The sequence below is a fragment of the Crotalus tigris genome, unplaced genomic scaffold (assembly GCF_016545835.1).
Source record: "Crotalus tigris isolate CLP2741 ecotype Arizona unplaced genomic scaffold, ASM1654583v1 scf7180000017946.1269602, whole genome shotgun sequence".
Taxonomy (NCBI): domain Eukaryota; kingdom Metazoa; phylum Chordata; class Lepidosauria; order Squamata; family Viperidae; genus Crotalus; species Crotalus tigris.
The window spans coordinates 754,554-780,803 of record NW_024096738.1 but is presented as its reverse complement, the minus strand read 5'-3'; the positions used below and the strand labels follow the sequence as shown (position 1 = coordinate 780,803).

At 38.1% G+C, this 26,250-nt stretch overlaps 2 protein-coding genes across 6 annotated transcripts in view; both read left to right on the top strand.

Annotated features, from left to right (window-relative positions):
- Positions 1–2,874: 2,874 nt before the first annotated feature.
- ARL9 (ADP ribosylation factor like GTPase 9) lies at positions 2,875–14,788 on the top strand. Its single transcript, XM_039345225.1, has 4 exons — positions 2,875–3,124; positions 6,729–6,897; positions 7,658–7,833; positions 11,201–14,788. Exons 1-4 carry the CDS (start codon positions 2,945–2,947, stop codon positions 11,378–11,380), a joined length of 705 nt encoding a protein of 234 aa, XP_039201159.1. The 5' UTR covers positions 2,875–2,944; the 3' UTR covers positions 11,381–14,788.
- A 4,321-nt stretch (positions 14,789–19,109) lies between these two features.
- THEGL (theg spermatid protein like) overlaps positions 19,110–26,250 on the top strand; it is a 42,725-nt gene continuing 35,584 nt past the window's right edge. For 2 of the 5 annotated variants that reach the window (XM_039345224.1, XM_039345221.1), the window contains exons 1-2: positions 19,110–19,245; positions 23,050–23,080. In XM_039345224.1, the coding sequence (XP_039201158.1) occupies positions 19,227–19,245; positions 23,050–23,080 (50 nt within the window). In that variant the 5' untranslated portion in view covers positions 19,110–19,226. The remainder of the gene's footprint in view (positions 19,246–23,049; positions 23,081–26,250) is intronic. The other 3 variants (XM_039345220.1, XM_039345222.1, XM_039345223.1) reach the window with 3 other exon arrangements.

The window sequence follows — 26,250 nt, the reverse complement described above, 5'->3', positions numbered from 1 at the left end:
AAAAAAGTAGGGAAAAGCACTAGGCCACTCAGTATGAACTAAATCATATTCCTGATGAATATACAGTAGAGGTGACAAATAGATTTAAGGAATTAGATCTGATAGACAGAGTGCCTGAAGAACTATGGATGGAAGTTCACAACATTGTACAAGAGGTAGCAACTAAAACCATCCCAAAGAAAAAGAAATGCAAGAAAGCAAAATGGCTGTCTGAGGAAGCTTTGCAAATAGCTGAGGAAAGAAGGGAAGCGAAAGGCAAAGGAGAAAGAGAAAGATACACCCAATTGAATGCAGAATTCCAGAGAGTAGCTAGAAGAGATAAGAATGCCTTCTTAAATGAACAGTGCAAAGAAATAGAAGAAAACAACAGAATAGGGAGGACCAGAGATCTCTTCAAGAAAATTGGAGATATGAAGGGAACGTTTCATGCAAAGATGGGCATGATAAAGGACCAAAATGGCAGAGACCTAACAAAGGCAGAAGAGATTAAGAAGAGATGGCAAAACTACACAGAAGAACTATACAAGAATGAGCTTAACATCCCAGATAACCACAATGAGATGGTCACTGACCTCGAACCAGACATCCTAGAATGTGAAGTGAAATGGGCCTTAGAAAATCTGAGCAACAACAAAGCTAGTGGAGGTGACAGTATTCCAGCTGAGCTATTCAAAATCTTAAAAGACGATGCAGTAAAAGTGCTACACTCAATTTGCCAGCAAATTTGGAAAACTCAACAGTGGCCACAGGATTGGAAAAGGTCAGTTTACATTCCAATTCCAAAGAAAGGCAATGCCAAAGAATGTTCAAACTATCGCACCATTGCACTCATTTCACATGCTAGTAAAGTTATGCTTAAAATCCTACAAGCTAGACTCCAGCAGTATGTGGATCGAGAACTACCAGAAGTACAGGCAGGATTTCGAAGAGGCAGAGGAACTAGAGATCAAATTGCCAACATACGCTGGATCATGGAGAAAGCTAGGGAGTTCCAGAAAAACATCTACTTCTGCTTCATTGACTATGCAAAAGCCTTTGATTGTGTGGATCACAACAAATTGTGGCAAGTTCTTAAAGAGATGGGAGTACCAGACCATCTCATTTGTCTCTTGAGAAACCTATATGCGGGTCAAGAAGCAACAGTGAGAACCGAACACGGAACCACTGATTGGTTCAAAATTGGAAAAGGAGTCCGGCAAGGCTGTATACTGTCGCCCTGCCTATTTAACTTATATGCAGAGCACATCATGAGAAAGGCAGGGCTAGATGAATCAAAAGTTGGAATTAAGATTGCCGGGAGAAATATCAACAACCTAAGATATGCAGATGATACCACTCTAATGGCAGAAAGTGAAGAGGAACTAAAGAGCCTCTTGATGCGGGTGAAGAAGGAGAGTGCAAAAGTTGGCTTGAAACTCAACATTAAGAAAACCAAAATCATGGCATCCGGCCCTCTCAATTCCTGGCAAATAGATGGGGAAGAAATGGAGGTAGTGACAGATTTTATTTTTCTGGGCTCAAAGATCACCTCAGATGGGGACTGCAGCCAAGAAATTAAAAGACGCTTGCTCCTGGGGAGGAAAGCTATGGCAAATCTAGACAGCATTCTAAAAAGCAGAGACATCACCCTGCCAACAAAAGTGCGTATAGTCCAGGCCATGGTTTTCCCAGTTGCAATGTATGGCTGTGAAAGTTGGACCATAAGAAAGGCTGAGCGCCAAAGAATTGAGGCCTTTGAACTATGGTGCTGGAGAAGACTCCTGCGAGTCCCTTGGACTGCAAGGCGTTCAAACCGGTCAGTCCTAGAAGAGATCAACCCCGACTGCTCTTTAGAAGGCCAGATCCTGAAGTTGAAACTCAAATACTTTGGCCACCTAATGAGAAGGAAGGACTCACTGGAGAAGGGCCTAATGCTGGGAAAGATTGAGGGCAATAGAAGAAGGGGACGACAGAGAATGAGATGGCTGGATGGAGTCACTGAAGCAGTAGGTGTGAACTTAAATGGACTCCAGAAGATGGTAGAGGACAGGAAGACCTGGAGGAACGTTGTCCATGGGGTCGCGATGGGTCAGACACGACTTCGCAATTAACAACAACAACAAAGGATTGTGTACAGTGAAAGTGGAGTACGGAGGTTTGTATTGACCCATCTTGATCCCTAGACCAATACCAGTATTTGTCAACCTTAGCCATGTTAAGATGTGTGGACTTCAACTACCAGAATTCCCCAGCCAGCATGTGAAGTCCACACATCTTAATCAACCTAGAATTAGTTCTTAAGAGAAATTTCCTAACGGTGAAAGCAATCAACCAATGGAATAGCTTGCCTTCAGAAGCTGTGGGTGCTCCTCACTGGAGGCTTTCAAAAAGAGACTGGACAGCCACTTATCTGAAATGGTATAGGGTCACCTGCTCGAGCAGGGGATTGGACTAGAACAGGTAGGCAACCTTGGCTCTTTCATGACTTGTGGACTTCAACTCCCAGAATTCCTGAGTCAGCATGGCTGGTTCAGGAATTCTGGGTATTGAAGTCCACAAGTCATAAAAGAGCCAAGGTTGCCTATCTGTTCTAGTCCCTTCCAACTCTATTATTCTATGCTCTTAGTAAAGCAATCCTTTGGCTGCCCAGAGCATCAGAGAGATTTTATCACTTAGCCACCCCGCTTGCTTCAGCGGGAATAACTGCTCCGCAAACGAGCAGCGAGAATAATGTTTTAGATTCCAATTCCTACACGCGCGTTGACACAAAGGTAAAATTCGTCTGCTTGAAAGGAACAACACGAAACTTCCTTCCATCAGAGGCTGTTGCGGACGCAGCGGGGCGGAACCCCAACGAGAAAGGGCGGGCCTTGCCATCGGGCTCCGCCTCCGGAGCGGAGGGGAGTGAAGTAACGTCCCCGATCTTGTTGCGTCCCGCCCCGCCCGAACTCTCTTCTCTCGGGTAATGGCGGGAAGCCTGCGGCAATTCGCGTTCGTGGGCACCGCGGTTGCAGTCACCGGTGGGGTCGCCTATGCTCTTTGGCGCAATTACTTATCCTCTCAAGAGCCTCCGGGACCCGAAAATCAGCAGGCTCGGCTCCGGCTCGGTGTGCAAGGAAGAGGCACAGGCCCGCCGGCGGGACAGGTAGTGAACGCGGGGGAATTAACTTCCAAAGCTCCAATTTAGAGTCCCGTGCATTTAGGCACGGTTCTTGTCAGTAGAAATCGAACGGGTAAAACTGTTAATTACTTGTAATTTAAAAAAAAAAAAAAATTGTAAAGCGTTTGCTATTTCTTCCTTTTTCTCATTAAATTGAGTGAAGGAAGAATGGTTCTGAAAACTGTATATTTCTGGAAAATGTTCATAATCTCACTATACTGTTCTGGTTGGAAAGAGGAAAGCCGCGGGAACAAAACCAGTTCAACATCTACTTTCTGGAAAGAGTTGTAAAAGTGTTGTTGTTTTTTTCTTGTTTGTTTTTAAAGAAGATGGCTGTTGGGTTTAAAATTAGGTGCTGGGTTAAAATTTGGGGGAGTCAGCATCCTGGAAGTCAAAACATTTGCTCCTGAATAAGCACGGGTGGAATCAGACCACACTGTTGATGGGAGTTTATCAAAGAAGAATAATGGAAACAAATCGTGCTTTATCCCACACTTGGAATCTGGCAGTTGATTTTGATTCTAACGGTCACTCGCAGGAAATAATCTCTAGAAGTTTTTGTAAAGCATAATTTTGTAAGGTATAATTTGTAAGGATTTTAAGATAGATTTACTTGGGGCACTAGGTTAAACTAGATCAAATTTATTTCAATTAATGTAGAATTTTAATTAATTAAAATTAATTGGGGAGTTAGTTTAAATGTGCCAATATAGCACTACTCTAACAGAAGAATTGGGTGTCTCCTAGTTATGTCCGGCATTAGAAGAACAGGTGTTGAAAACTATGGCAAGAAGTTACACCTCAACTCTGGTTTCCCAATGGGAACATTTCTATTGTCCCAAAGGTGCTTTTTCAAGAGACAACTGGACTTTCTTATTTTTCTTTGAAGATGTTTCGTTTCTCATCCAAGAAGCTTCTTCAGCTCTGATGAGTGCTAGGATAAGAAGCGAAACATCTTCAACGAAAAACAAAGTCCAGTTGCCTCTTGAAAAAGCACCTTTGGGACAACTATTACCTGGATGACTGAGAATCTCTATAGACATTTAGCTATCTCTTTCTATTACTGCTGGATTCTTATCTGTTTGGAAATTGTTTGGGTTTTGCCTGAGGCATTGGAAACAAAAACAATTCTTCCCTCACAATGTTCTACCAAGCATGGTCATAGCACATGATGCTCTTTTGTTTGCAGGCTTGATTACAACCTGATTGCATTTGAAGAATTTTTTTGAATAAGGAGCTATTAAAAAGTTATACATCGACTAGTAGCTTTTCTACTCTAAGAAGTTTATACAAACTTAGCTTTTGGACCAATGTTGAGGGTGAAAAGTGACCAAGAGTCTAACTCCAGATTTTCTAACCTCCTGGTACCTTTTAATTATCTGAAAGCAGGCATAGATCTTAACCATTACAGATTTATTTATCTCTTTGAGATCATGAAAGGCTTAGATAAAATCAGTCAGGTAGAATCCTATTAATGCAGAGTGGAAAGAGATAAGAATAGAAACCTTCCAGAGGGTTAGCCCTCCTTTGTTTTATCTTGGTATATTAGCAATTTGAATGCCAGATCAACTTAATAGTGAGCCATTTGGAATTGTTTCTTTCATTGCTGTTGTGTACCCATATCCTTTTCTTCACTTAGTAATTAATGTTCTTAAGAATATTCAAGTTCTTAAGATCTGTTCCAATGAAATGAAACTCTAGAAGATTAAGCTTAGCAGCAGATCTTATCACATATTGTGTGATTAAAAAACATCATATGAACAAGATCTCAGTACTCTTTAAGGTATTTTTTTTTAACAACCCTAGAATTTTTGTCCATTTAAAGTCAGAGTGACTTTTTTTTGAGTCTCTTAATTCACAGTTATGTGAGTAAAATTGTATTGTTCTAGCAGACAGACTAATGAGATTTAAGTCCCTTATTGTTATAATAAAAGGTAAAAGAGTCCCTGTGGATTTTATTCCACTAGTTGTTACTGACTATTGGGGCGGTGCTCATCTCCGCTTCAAGGCCATTGAACCAACACTGTCCAAAGACATTTCCGCAGTCATGTAGCCAGCATGATGTCATGGGGCACTGTTACTTTCCCACTGATGTGGCACCTATTTATTGTATCTACTCGTATTTGCATGCTTTCGAATTGCTAAGTTTTCTAAACAATTTTATGCTGTTTTATCTGATCTTATTTCATGTATGTGCATGTGTAAATAAAGGCAGGATAAACATAATAAAACAATTGTTAACTTTTAAGGAATTGACCTACTGTTTAGATGGAAAAAGTACATAGTTATCCTGTCAAAAATAGAAAAATAAGACTAAAAGGACAATTTAAAAGCTGGTAATTGGTGTTTTTTTAAGCATATAATAGCAAAAAAATGACCCCAAACATCTGCAAGAATTACTACAATAGAACTGGAATTAGTTCAGTTCTGAATGACTTGTTTTTTATTTATTTCTCATCTTTATTATTCTTATAAATAACTCAAGGTAGCAAACATATCTAATATTTTCTCTTCCTGTTTTCTCCACAACAACAACAATTACAACAACCCTGTAGGTGCCTGTATTGATATGTAATTGCTGGTGGATTTGGTAACCATTATGATTTTTTAGGACAGGAAACATTTGACCCTCTGGATTTTTTTATTATTATACGTTTGATTTGTTAAGGCAGCCCAACTCCTAGAAGACTGGATTTGTAGAGCTATGACTCAGAGCATCCTTGGCTATATTGGCTGCCATTAGACTAGAGGATCACCAGATACCATTAGACTAGAGGATCACCAGATACCTATCCCAGCTGTAAATGATAATATCAGTAACGTTTTCAGAATAATATGCATATTTTAGATAGCTGTTTATAGGCTTGTCTGTAATGATAGTCCCTTTCTATAGGTTTCTAATGTCTAGATTTCTAGGTGAACTTTTCTGCTTTTACTTGTCTGCTGAGAATTCTTAAGTATCAGTCAACCCACCTACCTACTCCAATTAAGATCAGAAACAGTGAATTATCATTCAACAATTGCTATAACAACATTTGGAAAAATAGCTATTTCAGTTTCTAAACACCTTTTGTCACTTGTAACAATTTTATGCTGAATTAGCCAAAATAAATCTAATTAAAACATTTGATAGGTATAGTATTTACATTGAATAATGTAACTATGCTGACATGGAATTCTAACCAATTTATGTCTAGTGCAGTGGTTCTCAACCTTTCTAATGCTGTGACCCCATAATACAGTTCCCCGTGTTGTGGTGACCCCCAGGGGTGTGGCCAAGTGGGTGTGGCCACCAATAAGAGGGAGTAGGACAGCTAAGGAAAAGGGAAAAAAATGGCAGACAGCGTGGTTTGGCGACCCCCGTGAAATGGTCGTTCGATCCCAAATGGGGTCCCGACCCACAGATTGAGAACCACTGGTCTAGTGGGTATAATATGTATGGTTAGTAACTAGTAAGTAAAGTTGACTACGTTGGCTTCGCTCATTATTTTATTTGCTCAAATGTCTACTAAATATTACAATAATCACACAGGTTTTACTTTTATTACATCTATCTTTTCTGATAATTGTTTGGTCTTTTATTCTGTAGGATAAACCATCCAACAAGCAAATCTTGGTTCTAGGCTTAGATGGAGCTGGAAAAACCAGTGTTCTCTATTCACTAGCAACTAACCAAGTAAAGCGCAACACAATTCCCACCAAAGGTTTCAATGCAGTGTGTATCAACACAGAAGAAACAAAGATGGAATTCCTAGAAAGTAAGCATATCTATCTTATAAGAAGCATTTTTTTTAAAAAAAAAATCATCTATTTTATGTCTTCCCAATGAAACACTGCTGTAGAAATCTCCCCCTCCATTTCCCTGATGAAATACTGTTGTGTTAAAGTTTTGTTTCCAATAAATATAACTACTTTATGTAAGCCAATACTTATATCTAATAAAATTTATCTTTTTTCTTCATTGAGCCAAAATACTAGGAATACTTCAAACTGAATTATAATAATTATGTTACCTTTGTATAATTATTAAAATAAAGACATTCTAACAAAGAAAGGAATTATAAAACTCAGCAGATTATATCCTATTGGATCTTGGTTCCTACACTTAGATTTCACTTTTAAAGAGTTAAACTGTAGAACGAGAGAAAAAGTTTAGAAGAATATGATTTGGGTCACACAAGATTTTATTTTTATACATACACACACAATCACACACACAAACATTCAATTTAAAAGCTGCTGTATCATAAGATCCATCCCATCCATTGCTTATTAAATAGAATCATTTTTTATTCTTTATATCTTAATTCCAATTGAATGTATGCACTTTAACCTTAGTATTTTTCTGCTACATTTTGAATTATGGATGATAACTGTTGGGAAGATTTTTTATCGTGTGCTTTAGCATTTCTGGGAAATGAATTTGAAATGCAGCTGCTTCCTGTTGAAAGTTTTGGTATGTAGATGGGAGTTTTAATTGATAACTGCTGATTGTTTTCCTATATTATTGATTTACAGTTGGGGGCAGTGAGTCTTTAAGAGAGTATTGGAAGATGTATATGCCAAGAATCCTGCTGCTGATCTATGTTGTAGACTCAGCAGATCATGAACGCTTCCCAGTTGCCAAAACACTTCTTCATCAGCTGGTCCATAATAACTCTACATTGCCAGTAATGATTCTAGCCAATAAGCAGGTAAGTATAAGCTGTAGAACCCAGAGCAGAAGGGGTAGCTTTCTGGTGAGTGTGTGTGAAACCTAAATACTATAATAAGAGTGTCATTAAATGATTTCTATAATGATTCAGTGCAGGAAAAAAAAAGGATCAAGTTTCACTTGTGACATACAGTTGTGGTCATTGATTGAAATCAATTTGTCTTAATGGCATCACATTATTATTTATGCTGCATTTCCCATAAGTAAAAATAATGGTTTGGTTAAGACAATGACCTTTTGGTTTTTATTTCTAGCAAAATATGAGCCCAGCTGTTCTCAATCAAAGTCAGCAGCCTAGCTACTATACTCCTCTATATCATGATGTACATGAGTAGTGTATGGTAGCATTGCTTGTTTTGTGACTTCAACTCAGTCTTGATTACTGCTGACTACCTGGTCTAGTCTTTATAGTTTTCTTGCAAATATTTTTTGAAAATGGTTTGCCCTTTACAGTTTTCCTACAACTGAGAAGAGTGACTGGTCCAAGCTGACCCAGCTAGCTTTATGCCTAAGACTGGACTAAAACTCATGGTCTCCCATTTCCTAGCCTGGTGCCTTTATGCACTACACCAAACTGGCTCTCCATATAGGAGTATAGTAATAGTATAGTCCAGTGTTTCCCAAACTTGACAATTTTAAGGCATGTGGACTTAAGGCATGCTGGCTGTGGAATTCTGGGAGTTAAAGTCCACATGCCTTAAAATTGTCAAGTTTGGGAAACACTGGTATAGTCTAATACAGTAAAGTACAGTGGCTTCAAATCCCTGACAAGCTTCCTGACCCATATTTTACAAACCTCCAGTACTTACACATGGCAAAGCATGTATGATTTTTATCTATAAAACCTAAATACTGACTGCTATTCTCTAGTATAATTACTGTAGTCGGGATTATTTCAATCTGAAAAATCATTAGACTACATCTCAGAGTTAAAGAGGCAATTGTTGAGACAGAAGTCACGATGTGATTACATTTACTAAGATATTTGCCAAAGCCAGCTAAACAGTAACATATTAGGTAATGTTTCTTCTTCAAAACGTTCTGGCTTTCATTTTAAAAGTATCCTAGTTGTCTCCTGGTGGAGTGAACAAACACATTCTAAAATCCTGTAAAATGTATTTTTTTTATTATGCAGTTTATCTTCTAATTTAACTTAGAGTCTGCTTTTGTTGTCCTCAACTTATAATCATTTATTTAGCGACTATTCAGAGTTATGACCATGCTGAGTTACGTTCGCACTTATGACTGTCACAACATCCCTGTGGTTACATGATCAGAATTAGGGCCCTTGGCAAGCGGCAAGGATTTACAATTGTTGCAGCCTCCCAGGGTCATGTGATCACCATTTGTAAATTTCCCAGATGGCTTCTGAGAAATAAAGTCAGTGGGGGAAACGAGATCTGCTTCACTTAATGAACACATGATTCACTCAATGACCGTGGCTAAAAAGGTTGTAAAATCAGGTGTGGTTCACTTAAGGACTGCCTCACTGAGCAAGAGAAGTTCCAGTTAGAGGTTCCAAATATGGTCATAAGTCAGAGACTACCTATGGTCAGTAACAGCAACCCTCAAATACCAATAGATCTCCTAATTTAGATGCTCAAGAGAAGGAAGGGTTCGATGTTATTTAAAAACTGATAACATAAAAAAATGATAGATAAATATCAAAATTATCATCTCAGTAGCTTCCTGTAGCGGTAAAGGGCAGCATAGAAATTTGTAAGGTTTCCCAATACAAATGCTGAGCAGAAATCGCCTACTGTCGCTCTGTTGTATTATTGCTGCAGATAGGAAGGGGATCCATCCATCTCCTCATAATCTCTATTATTTTGGTGCAATCTACTTACTTATTCTCTCTTTTAAGATAGTTGCTAATCAGTAAATCATGTTATCAAAACAATAACAAAAACAATGAAACTTGAAGCAAGTCACCTATCACGTGCCAAAAGTCTTATGCTGTCCTTAGAAGATTAATGTATAAGAATTTTGCTTGAATCTCATTTGGGGTTTAGTTTCTTAGCCTCTGGGTTGGGAGGGGGTGCAGCAAAAAAGGACTGCCTTTTTGTCTTTTGTCTTACAAGTAAGAACTGTGAACTTAGAACTTGAAACTGAAAAGATCCAGGCAGATAACTTTTCTTTACCACAAGGCTTGCTTATTGCTTTTATCTTTTCACACAACAAAAATCTGTATAGGACTAGTTAAGATGCAGGTGTAAGCTAAGTTGTCAAAAGGTTCCATTGTGCACAAAAAAAGGGATTGCATTAAGCACAAGCCCTTTGAAGATGGGGTCACTTGCTCCAGACTTCAGAGATAGAACAGATAGAATAAGTAACTGAAACGATCTCATACTGTTCAACAGAGGACAAAGTAATATTGCAGCATTTTAATCCGTTAGGATATTCAATTACAGAATTTAAAATTGCTATCTTAGAGCTATCAAATTTCTCTAGCATCATACAGCAAGAGATTGTTGAATTCATATCCATATCTCAGAGAATATTAACAAACACAATGGGTTTTTAATCTTGTGTATGTGTATGGACACACACTTTCAATCACTGTTAATTGCTGATTATTGCCTAAATTAGTCTTTGCAGGGGTTTTTTTTGCAAATCTTTTGGAACTAGTTTGCTATTACTTCCTTTGTAGGGCTGAGAGAGAAAAGGTGCTACCATAGTCTTCCTGATTTTTATTCATTCAGGGATAAACCTAATAAATTTGAATATCACCCTGAGAAATATTTCACTATGTACTGTCTTTTACAAGTTCAGTGAAAAAAAAAAAAGCAATGGGGAAGGTTCCATTCTGAAAAGATTCCATGTAAGGAACATTATATGGGAAAGTTAAACAGAGTCAGATCTGGTTAAAACTTGGATGAGACACTCTCAAGAAATTACAAAGCAGCAAGTAGATTGAAAAGAAATAATGGAAGAAGACAACTGTTTCCATATTGCATCTGTATCTAAATAGGAAACAAATATAATAGCTAAGATTTGGAGCAGCCTTCCTTCAGATTTGTTAGATTTCTTATGCATCTACCACAGTCCTACAGATGTCCCCCAGTGCAATGCTGCTGCTGGGACATGACAGCATGAGTAGCCCAAATGTCATCAGTAAATTTGGTCTTTCTTGAATGCCTATATTTTAATTTAGTTTACTTATATATGGTGTGAAGGGCCCATCCCATGAAAAGCTTGTATAATAAAACAATTCTTTGCCCCTAGGAATATTGTTTCTTCACAGTATTACTAGGTGTTTTGACAGATCTGTGAGAGAGATTATTGCAACCCTGCTTTGAAAAAGCCAAACTGAATAGATAAATATGTTTCTTTCTTTTGTCGGACAGGATCTTGAAGGCGCACATTGTATCACAGACATTCATGACGCTTTGGCTTTATCTGAAATTGGAGACGAAAGGAAGATATTTCTGATTGGTACACATGTGGCAAAGGAAGGCTTAGAGATCTCTTCCGGCTTGAAAGATACCCGGGAACTGATTGCACAGCTGATGTCAGAAACTCTGTGATAATGAGGTGGAATGGAACGCCACAATAGGACATGCAGTAGCAACTATGAATAGCGTCTCTTCAGATCTTGGTGGCATCAAACCCTAGATATAGAATTGCTATGAAAATGGTTTTGAAACTGAAAGAAATGATATTTTTTTTGTTTAGAAGTGCTTTAGAAAAAAGAAGGCCAGTACTCTCCTGAGAGCCCAACATTTCTACATATAATATGTATTTCTCTGAAACCTATTTCTTTTTCTAGAAGGTTGTTCCATGTTTAATCACTCCTTCAATTTAAATGTATATTTCTGTGCCAGCTTTCCTTTTTTTAAAAAAAGTAGCACTTCAGAGGAGGCCAAAGTTGTTAGCCCAGCTAAATACTGATTTTCTCTTATATTCAAGGCATAGAGAAAAGATTATACCATATGAGTATTTTAGGGACTAGAGATTTCATGTTCAAATATCTGTATGGGTTATAAATTATTTTCTTACTTGGGGAAAAATTTAATGGAAAACATATATAGAAGTATACTTATTCCTGATCTTTCCTTGGGACACTCCAAGAAAGAATAGTTATGCAGAACTACTCCACAGTTTTCTTAGTATTATCTCAGTTTTGTTCATTAACAGTATTGCAGAATTCCATCCTGGAATTAAAAGAAATAGGATATAGTATTGATAACTTTGGAGCTTTGATGTTCAAGGAGACCTCTGAAAATATCATGATTAGACGAGAAAACAAACTAATGGATTACAGAAAAAATCTACAGCTCTCACTTGAGGCACAAATGACCAAGTTCAAATTATATTTTAAACATAAGATGGACCATTGAAAAGTCTATAATGCTGGGAAATGTTGAAGAAAAAAGAAGAGGATAATTGGCAGCAATGATGAGGGACTTGATTATAGAAGTGGTGGTCTAAATGTTAGGGACAGAAAATATCTTAGAGAAAATCTATGAGATATAAGCATCTTAATCTCCAGTAAACTGCATACTCACATTTCACCAGCTTTAATGTGTGTTCAGTTAGCATTTGGTTCTACCAATTTCCTCACTAATGTTTATTTACTGTTTAATCCCTCAAAGTCGTATCTCTCAAATCAAGCATTGAGACCTTCAAAACTGGCTTTTCAATCAAATGCCCAAATCGCTAAGGCCAGTATTAATAATAGTAGATTTTAATGGTAGCATAGGAGCCAGTGATGAGGCTCTGCTCCAGCATTTTAACATCCCAGGCTTCTGTCTAATTGGGTTGGTTCATTGGAAATCTAAACATAAGAGCATTAATATAGAGAATGAGTGAGAATTGATAGGAGAATGGGTAGAGTGGAGTTTGCTTCAATTGGTAAAATTTGCCCTGAAGGTCTTTGTGACAGGGTAAAGTCACCTTTTGGGGCTCCAGAGTGACTTCTATTGTAAAGTACATGCCGATTTCTGAAGATCCAGTCCTTTACTGTTTAAATTTTAGTATTAGCTTCCATCTTGAAAGTGATCACTTACCATTAATAGACTCCTTTTCTTTGAGTCTACAGAATGAGGACAACTTCCCCTCAATCTTGCCCCCATCTGCTTTGTCCCTCATCTGATAGATACCAGCCAATAAGAGGCTAGTACAGTGCTTCTCAGTGTGATCCTTTCAGGAGTCTGCAAAATCAAAATTATGTACCAGCTTATGGTGAAAAACAATATAAAAACAAAACTTCATTTGATGTTAAAATACATCAAATGAAGTGAGGCAGTAACAGCAGCACATATCCATTTTAATTTTTAATACAGTAAATGCTGATGAATGTAACCTGTGCAAATAACAGCTGTTTTGGAATTCTCCATAAATTTTAAAAGTGGAGAGGAATCCTGAAATTCTTTTTAAGCAACCCAATTTCTTAAATCATAGGTCAACTGTTTGAAACAAATCGTTGGTATAATCAAGGGTACTTCTAAAATTTTTGCCACTGTTCAAAAAAGTGACTGATTTACCTCAGAACTGTCAAATCAAACTCCAATCCATTGTTCAAATAAACAGTCCAATCCTTGGTTTGTAAGAATTGTGTTCGAACCAAGGCTATACTAACCCAGCTTACAGAAGTGCTCAATTCAGCAATGATTCTCCCTATCATGAAATATTTCTGGCACAGGTAGTCCTCGACTTACAACAGTTCATTTAGTGACTATTTGAAGTTACAACGGTACTGAAAAAGGGGGACTATATGATCATTTTTCACACTTAATGATTGTTGTAGCATCCCATGGTCACATGATTTACATTCTTAGCAACCACAGAACTTCAGACAAAGCAAAAACAGAACTGAAAATACACCAATAAAATTCAAAATTTAAAATACAGAATGAAAAACAAAACCCTTGAGGTAACATTGAAGAGGAATCACCAGTTATCATCCATAACTATTTCAAGAAACTTGGCAACTTCTGTAGTGGTTAGGTCTTGCAGAAGAAAGACTATAATTCCTTAGTGAGAGTTTATGACCCGTGGACTTCAACTAAGATTTTAATAATAATAAGAATCTTATTTGTATTAAGAAGATAGGAAGAGGCAAAAATAGTCACATTTGTTTCAATGAAAGGAATAAGGAAGAATCACTGCAAAATTTGATCTGTTACTTTATTTCTGGATATGTGGATAGCTAAATTAGTGCAATTTATTAGCTGATAAAAACTCAATAGAATTTTTATGCAAATTATTCATATGATTCCTCTTGCATTTAAAGTTTCAGACTGATTGCTTGGCTTGGCTTTCTAAGAAAGACATGGAAAATGCTAGATACTGGCATTTTATATCAATGGCTGCCTAGTCATAATTGGTAGTCAAGAATTGTGATGAGAGATTCAGGATAATGGCCAAGTTGCAAAAAACTATTTTTTAAATGTACAGGATAGCAGCAGCAATTACTTAATTCCTCCATCCTTTTACATGCTCCTTTTCAGTCATTAGCCAAGCACCCTGAATCTCCCCAGCATACCGCTTCTTTGCTTATACCTGATACCGGCACCATTTGAAGGGGCAAGAGGGAGATTATTAGGCTGAAAGCAAATAAGAGTGAAGAAGAGAAATAAGAGGCAGTTAAAGATGTTTTATTATAGTACTGGTTTTTAGGGCGTGCATGCTGTCTTTATTCTCTGCTAAAAGTTCTACCAGATAGACAAGATAAGCACCTCATATCTGAGCTCTGGACCAATATTACTCAATAGCTACCTTTTGTTCTGTTAATTACAGTGTGAAAATCTGTTCTTGGCTGACACCAATAAATTGGGATAGTCACCAAATCTATACAGGATTATAGAAACCTAACCTTTGATTAACTAAGACATTACTGGCACTCCTGTTGCTGTGGTTAAGGAAATCATTGCAGTCAGTAAGCAAAGATATGACATGGTTGCCATTTGCAACCTGCTTTTTTTTTTTTTTTTAAATCAACAAATAAGGTCTGAGTGTGGAATGCTACAATGGTAGGAATTCCAGGACTAGGCAAAAGTACCAGTGGTTCAGTGGTCTCACATGTTCAAATGACATTGCCATAGGTGTATACTACAGACCACCCAACCAAACAGAGGAAATAGATGAACTTTTTGCTAGTCAGCTAACTAAGGTATGTAGGAAGCACATCACAATAGTAATGGGGGACTTTAACTACCCTGACATCAACTGGGAGACAAACTCCGCACCAAGTGGAAGATCAAACAGGTTCCTGGCAAACCTAGCAGACAACTTTGTCTCCCAAAAAGTAGAGAATGGAACTAGGGGATTAGCCATTTTGGATCTAATTCTCACTAACAGAGATGAAATGATAGACGGTGTTGGAGCCATAGGAACCCTGGGAGGAAGTGATCATGCAATATTAGAATTCAACATTATAGAAGCACAACCAATAGAACACAGTCAAACTAGAGTCTTGGACTTCAAGAGAGCTAATTTCAATAAACTTAGAGAGGGCTTGGGAAGGATTCCATGGATGAGAATCCTCAAGGGGAAAACAACTCAAGAAGCTTGGGAAATTTTGAAAAATGAGATAATAAAAGCACAGTCTAGCACAATACCAACAAAGAGGAAAAATAACAGCTCTCAAAAGAAACCAGCATGGCTGCATAAAGAACTCTCTGACAAATTGAAAGATAAAAAGGACAAGTATAGAAAGTGGAAAGAGGGGAACATAACTAAGTCAGAATATCAGCAAATAGCCCGAGCCTGCAAAGATGAAGTGAAGAAAGCCAAGGCTCAAAATGAACTAAGGCTTGCGACCAAAGTCAAAAATAACAAAAAAGCTTCTTTCAACATGTAAAAAACAAGAAAAAAGTGAAGGAAATGATTGGTCCATTAGTGGGTGGAAGTGGCAAGAAGGTGACAAGCAACAGGGAGAAAGCAGAACTATTTAACTCATTTTTTGCATCTGTCTTTACACAAAGGGAAAAAACAGACCAACCTATCAAAAATAGTGCCACAAAAAACAAAACAGAAACACAAGTTAAGATAGGCAAGAAAATCGTTAGTGAGCACCTGTCCAGCCTAGATGAGTTCAAATCGCCAGGACCAGACGGATTACACCCCAGAGTTCTCAAGGAACTGGCAGATGTGATATCGGAGCCACTGAACTATATTTTTCAAAGATCCTGGAACACAGGGGAACTACCAGAGGACTGGAAAAGAGCTGATGTAGTTCCCATCCTCAAAAAAGGAAAAAAAATGGATCCAGGAAATTACAGACCTATCAGCCTGACCTCAATACCTGGGAAGATCCTGGAAAAGATAATCAAACAACGAATCAACGAACACCTAGAGGCAAACAAAGTCATTACTAAAAGCCAACATGGGTTTGTCAAAAATAGATCATGCCAGACAAATCTTATTGCATTCTTTGACCAAGTGACAAAATTAGTGGATCAGAGGAATGCTGTGGACATAATTTACTTGGACTTCAGTAAGGCATTTGATAAAGTAGATCACAACCTACTACTTGACAAGATAGAAAAATGTGGGGTAGACAGAACCACCACCAGATGGATCCGTAGCTGGCTGACCGGCCGTACTCAGCGAGTGGTCCTCAATGGAACTGCATCTATATGGAGGGAAAGTGTGTAGTGGGGTGCCCCAGGGCTCTGTTCTGGGCCCAGTACTCTTCAACATCTTCATCAACGATTTGGATGAAGGGATAGATGGGGAACTCATCAAATTTGCAGATGACACCAAGCTGGCAGGAATAGCCAACACTCCAGAAGACAGGCTTCAGATACAGAAGGATCTGGACAGACTTGAACACTGGGCACTAACTAACAAAATGAAATTCAATGGTGAAAAAAGCAAGGTTCTACATTTAGGCAAGAAAAACCAAATGCACAAGTACAGCATAGGTGGCACCATGCTCAATAGTAGTAACTGTGAGAGGGACCTCGGAGTCCTAGTAGACAATCACTTAAATATGAGCCAGCAGTGTGCTGCAGCTGCCAAAAAGGCCAACACAGTGCTAGGCTGCATTAACAGAGGGATAGAATCAAGATCACGTGAAGTATTAATACCACTCTTCAATGCCTTGGTAAGGCCACACTTGGAATACTGCATCCAGTTTTGGTCACCACGATGTAAAAAAGATGTTGAGACTCTAGAAAGAGTACAGAGAAGAGCAACAAAGATGATTAGGGGACTGGAGGCTAAAACATATAAGGAACGGTTGCTAGAATTGGGTATGTCTAGTTTAACGAAGAGAAGGACAAGGGGGGACATGATAGCAGTATTCCAATATCTCAGGGGCTGCCATAAAGAAGAGGGAATTAAGCTATTTTCCAAAGCACCTGAAGGCAGGACAAGAAGCAACGGGTGGAAACTAATCAAGGAGAGAAGCAACCTAGAACTAAGGAGAAACTTCCTGACAGTGAGAACAATTAATCAGTGGAACAGCTTGCCTCCAGAAGCAGTAAATGCTCCAACACTGGAAGTTTTTAAGAAGAGACTGGACAGCCATTTGTCCGAAATAGCGTAGGGTTTCCTGCCCGAGCAGGGGGTTGGACTAGATGACCTCCAAGGTCCCTTCCAACTTTACTACTATTAAAAATGGTTGCTAAATGAGTGGTTGTTAAGCAGGAAGCACCTTAAACATCCATTAGACTGCCAATTATGCCACTTTGTTCCATTTGTAACAAATATAACTTGGTTCCACAAGCTATAAACTCATATTGGTGACATTTTAGTTTTGTGAAAATATTAACAACTTTGATTTGATTTTAGGCTTAGCTGGTTGATATATTTTAGATAGCTCATATGGCTTTCATCTCCAATTATATTGTATTATATAATTTATTTGTCATGCTATCTCATGGCTTTGTACTTCTGTTTGTTACACTGATTAGTCATTTAATAATACTATAAGTCTTAATATAAATTCCTTGAAGAATTCTGAGTATTTTGAAAAGTTTAAGTACCCCACATAACATTGGAATAGTGACTTTATTTTTCTTACATTATATGTCTTGTTTTTATTGTGTAATATTTATTTACATTCAGAAAAGTTGCGGCCAAAGCTGTTCATGAAAAGATGAATCTGGCTTTGTACTTAAAAGTTCTCAGCCAATTCAGATGCGATACCAAAAGCCTCCATAAGCACTTTTGTTTGCCGATTTTCACATAACCAAGCTGTCACTTTTAAAGCATTAGTCAGAATGATCCAAGAGATCAAAACGTAATCTTCAAAAATGGGTTGTCATCTTTTAAAATAGAGTGGTAATGTTTTAAAACAGTTCCTCCATCCAGTTTTCTGTGTAAGACCACAAGCCTGGATTTTTCAGTGTAAAAGTGTGGCCCTATGAATTGGGGGTAAGGACAATTGCTGGGAAAGGTTTCCTGTTAAATGTTAACAATGGAGGAAGGTGTTGGAAGGTTATGCTCTCATTCACTATGTGATATTTTTCATAACTTTTGATGGCTTTATCTGGAGAAGCTTGGTAGCTCCTGTGATCTAATCCCACTCAGTATTGTTGCAATTTTCAGTACAGAGGTACTTTCATCAATGCAATAAAATTCTTTCTCCTTTAAGAAATATTTGGTGGTAGTAGTAGGGCCAGGTTATATTGACATTGGCAAGAAAATGTAACAAATGTTGGTTTTGCTTTTAAAACAAAGTTTTTAAAAATTTTCAATTTTTTTTTGTAAGAATAAAAACTGTACCAAACTTTTCTAGAAATGTTTTCTGCTGGAATATTAAAATTTTCTTTTTTTATTAAACCAGAATATTTTTTTCTTTAACTGTGCATTTTACTGACATAAACGTATCGTACCATGTTCCTTGCAATTATCGCTTATTTTACTAAGACAAATGCATTCTCAAGAAAGTGATAGAAATGTTTGATGTCCTTTTCTTGGTTTTCAGTTTTTTAGAGCAGTGTTTCTCAATCCCAGCAACTTTTAAGTCATGTGAATTTCAACTCCTAGAATTCCCCAGGTTGCATATTGACTGAGGAATTCTGAGAGTTGAAGTCCATATAGCTTAAAGCTGCTGAGGTTTAGAAAAACAGTCTTAGAGCACCGAAAACAGACAGTGAATATTCATGTTAGATATAGTAACAAAGGGAAGGAAAGCAGTGTGAATAGTTGCATGGAATCTCTTGCAATTAAATCGAAGGCCCAGCCAAAGTGACTGGACTGTTTGCACTGTTGAGAATAATACCTGCAGATCTTACGCGCCCTCCCGCGGCACAGAAAGTAAGTTCAGAGAAAGAGAAACAAATGGAGCGAGCAGTGAGTCTCCAGGTTGCCGTGGCGACGGAAACAAAGAAGAACGCAAGGTGCGCTCCCGAGCACCCGCTTTTCTACAATTGCAAGCTGCGGCGTGAAGTCGGGGAAGCAGAAGTATTCTCGCGCAGGATGGTCGAGCCACGATCGGGTCAGTAAAGGGAACGTCGTCTAAACTAAAGTGCCGCCGTCTTTCCGGGTAGAACCTGCCCTCTATTGTGCATTGCAATTATGACACCTCGCAGAATGAGATCCAGTTAATGCACAGAATGGATTTCCGCAGGAGGGGAAAGCAAAGATACTATTTTTGACTTGATTTAAGAAAAAAGGGCTTGAAGGGCAAGTTATAATCATTCTCCTGACTAAATAGATCCCTCTCGCAGGAGGAGGGATCGTTCAATTTTTTTTCTTTGTTTAAAAGGCAATAAGATTGTAATGATTCCACCGCAAGGGAGCACTTTGCACAGCTGGGTGGATTTTATGGAGATCATCTTTCATTTTACCATTTGAGCATAGCTGTCATTTCTCATTGCTTACAAATTGGGTGCAACAAATGTATTTAATGCTACACTTAAAATGCTGTACTTAAAAAAAAAACCAATTTTGTAACTTTCTGAAAATTCCATTAATAATTTGCTTATCAATCCATGTAATGCTCAGTTACTTATTTTTTTTTACTCTTTGGGAACTTAGGAAGGCCAGAAGCAGTGATGATAATAATAATAATAATAATAATAATAATAATAATAATAATAATAATAATAATTATTATTATTATTATTATTATTATTATTAAAGTCAAGAAAAAGATTAGAGGTGAATACATCAAGAGAGTGAAGAAGATCTTAAGTCCAAACTCAATGGAGGAAATACCATAAAGGCAATCAACACCTGGGCAATTCCAGTCATTAGATACCCAGCTGGAATAGTGGACTGGACTCAAGCAGAACTAAAAGCAGTGGATAGGAAGACCAGAAAAATAATGACAATGAATCATGCCCTTCATCCACGCAGTGACATTGACAGACTTTATCTACCAAGGCAAATAGGTGGGCGTAGAATGCTACAAGTACATCAGATGGTTGAAGAAGAAAAATTGGCTTTGGAAGAATATCTGAAGAACAATTATGAAGATGCACTGAAATTAGTATATCAGGAAGTCTTACTGACTATGGAGAGACCAAACTGGCCTATAAGAAAGACCAAATGGAGAACAGAATAGAGGCATGGGAAGACAAAGCACTACATGGCCAATACATTAAAAAAAATAGCTGGTAAAGCAGATATTAACAAGACCTGGCAATGGCTAAGAGCAGGAAAATTGAAGAAAGAGACCGAGGGATTAATCTGGCTGCACAAGACCAAGCCTTAAGGACAAATGCATATAAAGTCAAAATTGAGAAGACAGCAACAGATAGTAAGTGCCGCCTATGCAAAGAAGCTGAAGAAACAGTGGACCACTTGGTAAGCTGTTGCAAGAAGATTGCACAGACTGACTACAAGCAGCGGCATGACAAAGTAGCAACAATGTGGCATTGGAAGATCTGCAAAAAATATCATTTGCCTGTAAGCAAAAACTGGTGGGATCATAAAATAGAGAAAGTCATAGAAAATGATAAAATTAAACTGCTCTGGGACTTCAGAATTCAAACAGACAAATCACCTGCAACATAACACCCCAGACTTAACAATTGTCGATAAGAAAGACAAAAAAGTCTGGATAGTGGACGTGGCAGTGCTTGGAGACAGCAGAATAGAAGAGAAAGAACTGGAGAAGATAACAAAATACAAAGACCTACAAATAGAAATAGAAAGACTGTGGCAAAAGCAAGCAAGGGTAGTACCAATAGTAATAGGCTCCTTAGGTGCAATCCCAAAACACTGGAGCACCACTTGAACACCATTGGCATTGACAAATTCGCTATTAGTCAATTGCAAAAGGCGGCCTTATTAGGAACTGCTTCCATCCTGCGACGATATCTGTAATACCATCAAACATCCACATTGCCTATCCCAGGTCCTGGGTAAGGACTCGATAGGTAGACAAAATGCCAAATCCAGTCTGAACATCTGGCTGACTGTGCGATGATCGATAATAATAATAATGTTGGAAGGGACCTTGGAGATCATCGAGTCCAACCCCCTGCTCAGGCAGGAACCCTACACCATTTCAGACAAATGGCTGTCCAGTCTCTTCTTAAAAACTTCCAGTGTTGGAGCATTCACTGCTTCTGGAGGCAGGTTGTTCCATTGGTTAATTGTTCTAACTGTCAGGAAGTTTCTCCTTAGTTCTAAGTTGCAACAAGCCTTGTCTTCTGAAATCTAGAGATAACAGCTAGTCTTTTTACTTCTTTTATTCATACCCATGTACTATTTAATTTTTTTATTGCTGTGATAGCTAGAATTTATATTTCAGTGGAACTGACCTTGCCACTTAACCCCCCAACTGATAATTAACTAAATAAAATAGTTACCTCCCCATCCCCTTGTGGGGCAGCCATCCAGAAAATCTTTTAGAAAATGAATTTATTGGGCTTCACATTTCAGAAACAATGTAGGAAAATAGTTTTATGGTAGCCAAAAACTCAGAGATTGATAGCACCCTTTCTGACTTAACAAATTTTATTAAAAGGCATAAGGTTTTGTGAACTCCAGTTCATTACAAAATTATTAGAACAAAAACAGTAAAAACCGGAAGAAAACTACATCATTCGTTGAGCAAAACCCTTATTTTAGCATTATGTGAGATACCTGAAAGTTTAAGATAATCCTAATTCCTAACATCCCAGAATATATTACTATAGTTTAGATTGGATTTGGCATTTTTATCCAGAGACCAAGTCCTTTCTAAGGTCCTGGAACAGGCAGATGTGGTTATTTGATGGTGTTAATGGTATCATCTCAGGATGTTCATTGTTCTAAGTAAAGCTGCCTTTTGCAATTGACTGATTCTGATTTTGTCAATGCTAATGATGCTTAAGTGATGCGCCAGATATTTTGGGATTATTATTATATTTCAATTATTACACTAATTATTATTAGTGTTACAAATAAATACAATCATGTAGACAGCCCAACAAATAAATTATCAAACTATTAACCATGCCAGAAAAGTTGTACAAAGGGCGTATTATATGGAACAGATTGCTGGCATTTCTCAGAGCCATATATATATATATGAATCCATAGAGCAGGGATTCCCAATCTGGGGTGCTCCACTCCCAGGGTGTGCAGGATAGAATTTCAGGGCATACAACAAAGAGTGGCTTGTGTTCCTTTGTGATGAGTCATGAGTCACAATTATTTTTGTACAGGGTGCGAACATTAGCAAACATTTCCTAAGGGTGTGGGCCATAGAAAAGATTGGAAACCACTGCCATAGAGGATAATATACTCTTTTTTTTCATTATAAATTATAGAACATATCCTGTTTAAGGTGCTGAATATGGGAATCATGCTAGTATTTGCAGCACAAAACAAAAGTCTTTTTGATACCTTAAAAGCAAGTGATAATATTAGTTACGATGGCTTATGCAAGAATATATTAGCATTCAGGTTGCTATGTATCTCTTGGATGTTTAATGTAAGCAGACCTAGTTGTGCCCTTTGGACCTCAAAAAACTCAGAAGTTCCATGCTGATTAAGTTCTAAACATTTATAAGACTCTATAGTTAAGCAAAGCCACATTTTTTGCTGCAATTCCTGGCGTTCTTATGAGCCCTATTAGCACTTTATCAATAGGAATTTTCATTGCTAGGACTGCAGTTCCTGGTGGCCATTTTGGCAACATCATACAGAGGTAGAAGAGGGGCGCGGATTGTATTATGGGACTCCACATGCTATCTTGCTGATTTATTTCCCACTCCCAAACATTACTGAATTACTTACAATATATAATTAATCATGGAATGTGGACATTTTCAGATCCATTTGTTCCTTTCTGCTTCTTTTGCAGCTACTTCCTATGGATTTTATTCAAATGAAAGGTAAGACAAAACCATCAAGCTCCCATCTCTTGAGTAGTTACTTAAATACATTCAGGAATTGCAGAGTGATATCCGAAGTCACACATTCAGACTTCAGTTTACAAAACAGGACACGCCTCTCTTTTTCTGATCTCCTCCCCAATATTTGGTTCAGAAAGTCTGTAGAAGTGCGTTTGAAGATGTGAAGGGATTCCAGAAAGGGGGGGGGATTATTTTGTCTTTCCCCCTGATCAATTGTGAGAAAAAAACTGAATGCATTTATCTTATCTTATCTGATAACCAGTGAGTCTTCCAGTGTGCACGATGTCATAATTATTTGCCATCTTTCTGCAGTAGCTGGCCTGCAGACTATCTTGATTCTCTGAAAATAAATTAAAAATGAGGAAAGTAATAAATTATAATGATACTAGCAAACATATGCATTATGAGCGGAGGTGGCGCAGCAGTTAGAGTGCAGTACTGCAGGCCACTTTAGCTGACTGTGTTCAGCAGGTCAGCGGTTCAAATCTCACCGGCTCAAGGTTGACTCAGCCTTCCATCCTTCCGGGTAGGTAAAATGAGGACCCAGATTGTTGGGGGCAATGTAAATATATACATACATTGCTTACTGGTGTACACTGCTTAGAGAGTGCTTGCACTTAAAGCGGTATATAAGTCTCATAAATAAATAAATAAATAAATTACCCCTAATATATAAAGTGATGACATTTATATGGGCTAAGGAGGTTGATGATGACTTCACAATTTTTTCTTCCTCAACACAATGCTCATAGATGTCAATCAGTCTTAATTATGCATGTCAGCTATTGTAGCAGAAGCAGAACTGGAGAGAGCTGCTGATGTTCTTCTTCATTGTCAGCTTATCCATATTTACCTCTCCTTTATGTGCATGAGACAGGAAGATTGCAAAGAAGAGTCAGGGACAAAGAAATACTATCCATTTTAATATTAATCGTTTGGGATATAACAGCCATATAATTTGTATAAGGAAGGTTTCACAGTATTAGTCAAAGCAAAGGGAGTGTCAGAATGTTGACAGTACCTGTTTGATATAAATTTAGACTTAGACTTAACCTTAATTGCTTAGGTGATTACAGTTGAATTGCTGCATATAAGAAAACTAGAAGGTTTTTCTAGTTTATCTAGGTTTAGACAATGGTCATTCTAGTTTAGTATTTTACTCTAGCCGGTTTAGTGGGTGGAACTGCCCTTGAGTGGTGAACAATAGTTACATTTTTGGATCCTGCCTTTTTTCTTCTCTACATAGGATAGTTGATTGCAAAGGAAATGGCTATGTGTTTGGGGAGAAAAATTAAAAATTAACTGAACACTCTGGGAGGTGGTACCCAGAGGCCCCTAAATTCTGTCCCACCACACATTTTGTACAACAACTGTTGGTTATTTTTCCCACCTAGATGTGATGCTGGGTGGGAGAAAAAAGGGCAACAGGGAACCCACCAGTAGCTGATTTGAAACTATCCCAAATTAAAATTTGTAAGACTGCAATAATGCAGGATTAGCCTTTTAGCTTGAGTGTAATAACGGGGCTATGACAACTTGCCACAGCCAACTTGCCATTGCCAATTCACTGCAGGACAACTTGTCATAGCTAACTTGCTGCAGGACAAGAGTTACACTGATATGAAAGAAATAGTGGAATAGATTCATTAAAGAAAGGATGCAAAAGGAGGGACCAAATGAAATGTGAACTGCAAATTTTTTTAAAAAAAATATTTTTTTTAAATAATTAAATATAATTGTTAAATTGTCCCACAGCAAGTTATCTTACGAGTTGACCGTGATGAGTTGTCCTGCAGCAAGTGGGCCACAGCAAATTGGCTGTGGTAGTTGGTCATGGTGAGTTGACCACAGCAAGTTGGCTGAGGCAAGTTGTCCCATTCCATCTAGAATTTTAGAATAGAATAGAGCTGGAAGGGACCTTGGAGGTCTTAGAGTCCAGCCCCCCGCTCAAGCAGGAGAACCTGTACCATCTCAGACAAGTGACTGTCCAGTCTCTTCTTGAAAACCTCCAGTGATGGAGCGCCCACAATTTCTGGGGGCAAGCTGTTCCACTGTTTAATTGTCCTCACTGTTAGGAACTTTCTCCTTAATTCCAGGTTGCTTCTCTCTTTGGTCAGTTTCCAACCTTGTCTGGTGCCCTAAAGAAGATGTACAATGAAAGCCATCTAACTTGGTGGTCAATAGAATATAGAATAACAGAGTTGGAAGGGATCTTTGGAGGTCTTCAACCCCCTGTTCAGGCAGGAAACCCTATACCATTTCAGACAAATGGTTGTCCAATCTCTTCTTAAAAACTTCCAGTGTTGGAGCATTCAAAACTTCTGGAGGCAGGTTGTTCCATTGGTTAATTGTTCTAACTGTCAGGAAGTTTCTTCTTAGTTCTAGGTTGCTTCTCTCCTTGATTAGTTTCCATCCATTGCTTCTTGTCCTGCCCTCTGGTGCTTTGGAGAATAATTTGACTCCCTCTTCTTTGTGGCAACCTCTCAAATACTGGAATATTGCTATCATATCTCCCCTGTTCCTTCTTTTCTTTAGACTAGCACTAGCCAATCCCAAGTCCTTCAGCCCTTCTTCATAGGTTTTAGTCTCCAGGCCTTGGATCCTTTTAGTTGCTCTTCTCTGAACTGTTTCCCAGGTCTCGATATCTTTTTTGTAGTATGGTGACCAAAATTGGTTGCAGTATTCCAGGTGTGGTCTCACTAGGGTTTTATAAAGCAGTACTAATATTTCGCGTGATCTTGATTGTATGCCTCTGTTTATACAACCCAGGATTGTATTAGCTTTTTTGGCTACTGCTGCACACTGCTGGCTCATAGTCAAATGATAATAACAGTCCTCCTGGGCAAAGTACATTGACGTCACTACAGTATAATGTTGACTCCAGGATAGAATGTAGGTGTCCAAATGAGCCCTAATTGTGAGCAAAAAATCCCATTCCTTCATGCACTGGAGGTGTTCTGCATTGTACACTCTATTTAATATACAGTCTGGAAATACAAGCTTTGCTAAACCTGAGATAAATTCTTCTGACACAGCTGCATATCTCTGTGCTGTTATGTCAACAGAGAGACATCCTTAGCGACTAGCCATCACTTGCCTTAATTTATTGCCTATGCTGCTAATGGTTGAAGGAGGAAGAACTTTCTGTC